Source organism: Chiloscyllium plagiosum, unplaced genomic scaffold, assembly GCF_004010195.1.
Source record: "Chiloscyllium plagiosum isolate BGI_BamShark_2017 unplaced genomic scaffold, ASM401019v2 scaf_6580, whole genome shotgun sequence".
In the NCBI taxonomy this organism is placed as follows: domain Eukaryota; kingdom Metazoa; phylum Chordata; class Chondrichthyes; order Orectolobiformes; family Hemiscylliidae; genus Chiloscyllium; species Chiloscyllium plagiosum.
In genome coordinates, this window is record NW_025203164.1 from 3,912 (window position 1) to 8,259 (window position 4,348).

General features: G+C 49.5%; 1 protein-coding gene across 1 annotated transcript in view; it reads left to right on the forward strand.

Annotated features, from left to right (window-relative positions):
* Positions 1–2,328, forward strand: part of LOC122546270 (ependymin-like) — a 6,228-nt gene extending 3,900 nt beyond the window's left edge. Inside the window, exon 2 of the mRNA XM_043685044.1 lies at positions 2,218–2,328. Within this exon, the coding sequence (XP_043540979.1) occupies positions 2,218–2,309 (92 nt within the window). The 3' untranslated portion in view covers positions 2,310–2,328. The remainder of the gene's footprint in view (positions 1–2,217) is intronic.
* The last annotated feature ends 2,020 nt before the right edge of the window (positions 2,329–4,348 follow it).

Here is a 4,348-nt window from a genome sequence, read left to right on the forward strand (position 1 = left end):
GGCATTTGGATGGGTATATGAATAGGAAGGGTTTGGAGGGATATGGGCCGGGTGCTGGCAGGTGGGACTAGATTGGGTTGGGATATCTGGTCAGCATGGATGGGTTGGACCGAAGGGTCTGTTTCCGTGCTATACATCTCTACGACTGTATGACTCTATCTGAGAATGAATGTTAAAACATTGTGTTGCCAGGAACTTCTCACTCACACAGCAAGTGGCTCAGGGCTGAGGTAAACAACGTGAGAGTTTGCTGGAGGTTGTTTCACTCGGGGCGTAAAAGATGATCATTGGTAAAGGAATGATGTGCAGTGCCAAAGCAGGAGATCAGCACTGGATGGGATGCACCTCGGGAGAGCCAGAATAAACCTGAGGGCCTGAACAGGAGACAGTGAGGGACTGCGGATGCTGGAGAGTCAGAGTCAAAAGGTGTGGTGCTGGAAAAGCACAGCCAGTCAGGCAGCATCTGAGGAGCAGGACTTTCGGGCAAAAGACCTTCATAGGGAGACCTGATCAGCCTCTTTATGCTCTGTCATCATCATCATCACCATCGTCATCGGCGGTCCCTCACAGACGAGGATGACTCTCTCCTGCACTCAGGGTGAGTCCATAGGTGGCTGTACAGATCGAGAGGACTACCGCAGGCTCTGTTACACTTGGGGCAGAAGGTGGTCGCGGGAAGGGGTGGGTGGGCCGTTGGCATGGCAGTGCACCCCTTACGCTGTTTCTGCCCGGCTTCTGCTTTCTCCCTGACGGAAAGTCTCAGAGGAGCTCGACGCCTTCCCGGATGCTGCGCCCCCACTTTGGACGGTCCTGGGCCAGTGATTCCCGGGTGTCTGTGGGAATGTTGCACTTCCCCGGTGAGGCCTTTGAGGGTATTCTTGAAGCACCACCTCTCTCCCACCCTGGAGCCGTTTCGGAGCTGGGGATAGCGTACCTGCTTGGGGGAGTGTTGTGTTGGGCATGTGGACGACGTGCCCAGCCCCATCGCAGCCGGTCAAGGGGTTCAGTGCCTCGATGCTGAGGACATTGGCTTAGTTGGGACATTGGTGTTGGCGTGTCTGTCTTCCCAGCGGATTTGCAAGATCTTGTGCGGGCAGCGTCGGTGATGCTGCTCCAGGACCTTGAAGTGCCTGCTGTAACTAATCTGTGAGGAACAGAATTCCTTCGCTGAAGTGATGGGAGTTCACAACAATCAGTGATAGTTTCATGATCACTCTGACTGAGACCAGCTTTCTCAAGGAATTGAATTTATGGTGTGATTTGAACCCATGACCCCGAGAGCGTTAACCTGGTCCTCTGAATTACTAGTCCAGTGACATTCTCACCTCTTGGCTGTCTACTCAAAGATTCCCAAAAGTCATTTCCCACCAATCAGTCAACTGCCACCTCTTCTGTGTCCGAGTGTCGCTGCCAATCTTGGCTTCTGTATCCCAGCTCTAAGGTGTATCAAGCTCTGGAGCTGGGTCAATGCCAGAGATCCCCCTTCAATGTATTCATCCAGCCAAAGAGAGTGATCACTAAGTCCAGTCAGGAACCAGGAGGATATACGCACCAAGTGATGGCGGACAGGTAAGTAGCATTGAGGTTGCAACCAGTTATGCCACAACCTTATCGAATGATTGAGCAGGTTCGACGGCACGAATGGCCAATCCCTGCTCCGATTTCCTCCACTCGTGAGACTAGGTAGGGAGAGTTGGGCAGAAAGCTTGAGAGAATGTGAGGAACGGTTGCGAATGTGATTTTCGTAGCAGGAGGTTGTGAAGGTGATCTAATGAGACACGTTATGGGGACAGGATAATCATTGCCTCCCAGTTCGATCGGGTGATTGTGATGATTGGAGTCTTGTTCTGTGCCAAACCAAAGACAGCGTGATGACATTTTCAGAGTTTCTCAGTCTGATTTTTGACCTGCTCACAGTGTATTACTTTACTCCGAGTGCAGGTCCTTCTGCTGTAGCACGCGTGTTTCGTTAATGCAAATTCACTATAACACGATTGACGAGTCAGGGACACTGTTCCGAAAGCGCGATCTTTTAAAGCATGTATTGGTCATAACACGATTCCAGCCCCATTAGATTAAATGGTGCTGCTATTCTGATAACACGGGGTTGCACGATAACGGAACTACTGCGTGTTAGCAGGGCCGACAATCAGAAGACGATATCATTTCTGCTGCTGGTCCCTCGTTGAAATTACCACCTTATGGTTTATTTTTCAGAATATTGCTTCCTGTCTTACACGGAATCCAATTGCCTCCCTCTATCAGAGGTCTGCTTCAGCAAAGACAAGAGCTGGGTCTTCGCAACGTGAGTTGGTCAATGCAGTCTCTACCTTTGCCTTTTGTACCTGCACCCAGCACCCTCACCCGCTCCGGTGTTTGCTTTGCCTATGTCCAGCACTCCCTAGGTTCGAGGTAGAAAGGTTGTTGGGGTGATAGGTCAATTGGTCATGCTTTTGTAACTGAGCCCATTTTCCTCCTCATGCAGCAGTGGGACAGACTGGTTCATCCATTGGGATGAGGAGTGGTATTTGTAGTGATTGTAATGAGGTCAGCCAGGTGGACCTCATAGAATGTGAGTTAATCAGATCCAATCAGGGAGCCCTGGCTGACAGATATAAACAGGAGTGTCAGAGGTTCTGCTCACTCTGAGAGCCGGCTCTGAGGAAACCAGACCAGTGTCAAGGACTTTGCGTTTGTAAATAAAAGGTGACTTGGTGATGGACCGTGGCCTCTGTGGAACTATTTATTTATCCCCGACTCTGAGCCCAGAGCCAATCCCAATTGTCTTTCAAAAGGCAATTGGGCCCCTTGACACTGGCTTCCTATGTGACTTTGCCCCTGCATTAGCTGAGGACATTCTCTGAGCTTGTCTTACCTCAGAGAAGTCAACCCAAAAATCGAAACTCCCTCATAGCACCAATCCTCAAAGACTCCTGCATGCCACCAGACCTGCTGAGCTTCCCCAATAATCTTTATATTTTAAATTGAGATCTCCAGCATTTTGATTTTATTTAAGACCATAAGACCTAGGAGCAGAAATTAGGCCATTCAGCCCATTGAGTCTGCTCCACCATTCAATCAAGACTGATATATTTCTCAGTTGAAACTTTATTGCTGGAACAGCACAGCAGGTCAGGCAGCATCCAGGGAACAGGAGATTCGACATTTCGGGCACAGGCCCTTCTTCAGGAATTCCTGAAGAAGGGCCTGTGCCCGAAACGTCGAATCTCCTGTTCCCTGGATGCTGCCTGACCTGCTGTGCTGTTCCAGCAATAAAGTTTCAACTTTGATCTCCAGCATCTGCAGACCTCACTTTCTCCTCTGATATATTTCTCAACCCCATACTCCCACTTTCTCCATGTAACCCTTGATCCCCTTGACAATCAAGAACCTATCGACCTCGATCTTAACTATACTCAGTGACCTGGCCTCTATAGCCTTCTGTGGCAGTGAATTCCATAAGTTTCACCACCTTGTGGCTGAAGATGTTTCTCCTTATCTCCATTCTAAAAGGGCTTCCCTTTATGTGTGTGAGAGTGCTTATCAAACTTTGCTTTATACTTCATCTGAGAGTCTCCCCTCTGACTGTGAGCATTCCCTCAGCACTGAGAGCATCAGCCTCAATTAAGACCGTAAGACATAGGAGCAGAATTAGGCCACTCAGCCCATAACCCTTGATCCCCTTCCCAATCAGGAACCCATCTATCTCTGTCTTAAAGACACTCAATGACTCGTCCTCCACAGCCCTCTGTGACAATGAGTCCCACAGACTCACACCCCCCCCCCCCCCCCCCCCCCCAGCTGAAGAAATTCCTCTGCATCTCAGTGCCTTCCCTCTGAGGCTGTCCCCTCAGGCCCTAGTCCCTCCTCCTGGTGGAGGCCATCTTTTCTATGGCCACTGTATTCAGACCGCTCAGTATTCTGTACATTTCAATCAGATCCCCACCCCCCCATCCTTTTAATCCACGAGAGCCTTATACAACTTCAGCAGCACATCCCTGCTCTTGTATTCTAGCCCTCTTGAAATGAATGCTAACATTACATTTGCCTTCCTGAATGCCAACTGAATCTGCATATTAATCTTTAGAGAATCCTGAACTAGGACTCCCAAGTCCCTTTGTGCTTCAGATTTCAGAAGCCTTTCCCCATGCCTCTATTTTTCTTACTAAAGTGCATGACTCACTTTCCCACGTTGTATTCCATTTGCTACTTCTTTGCCCACTGCCTGTCCAAGTCCTTCCCTAAGCTCCCCGCGTCTTTAACACTATCTGTATATGAGGATAGCATGGATGCCTACGGAACTCCACTAGTCACTGGCCGCCATCCAGAAAAAGACCCCATTATCCCC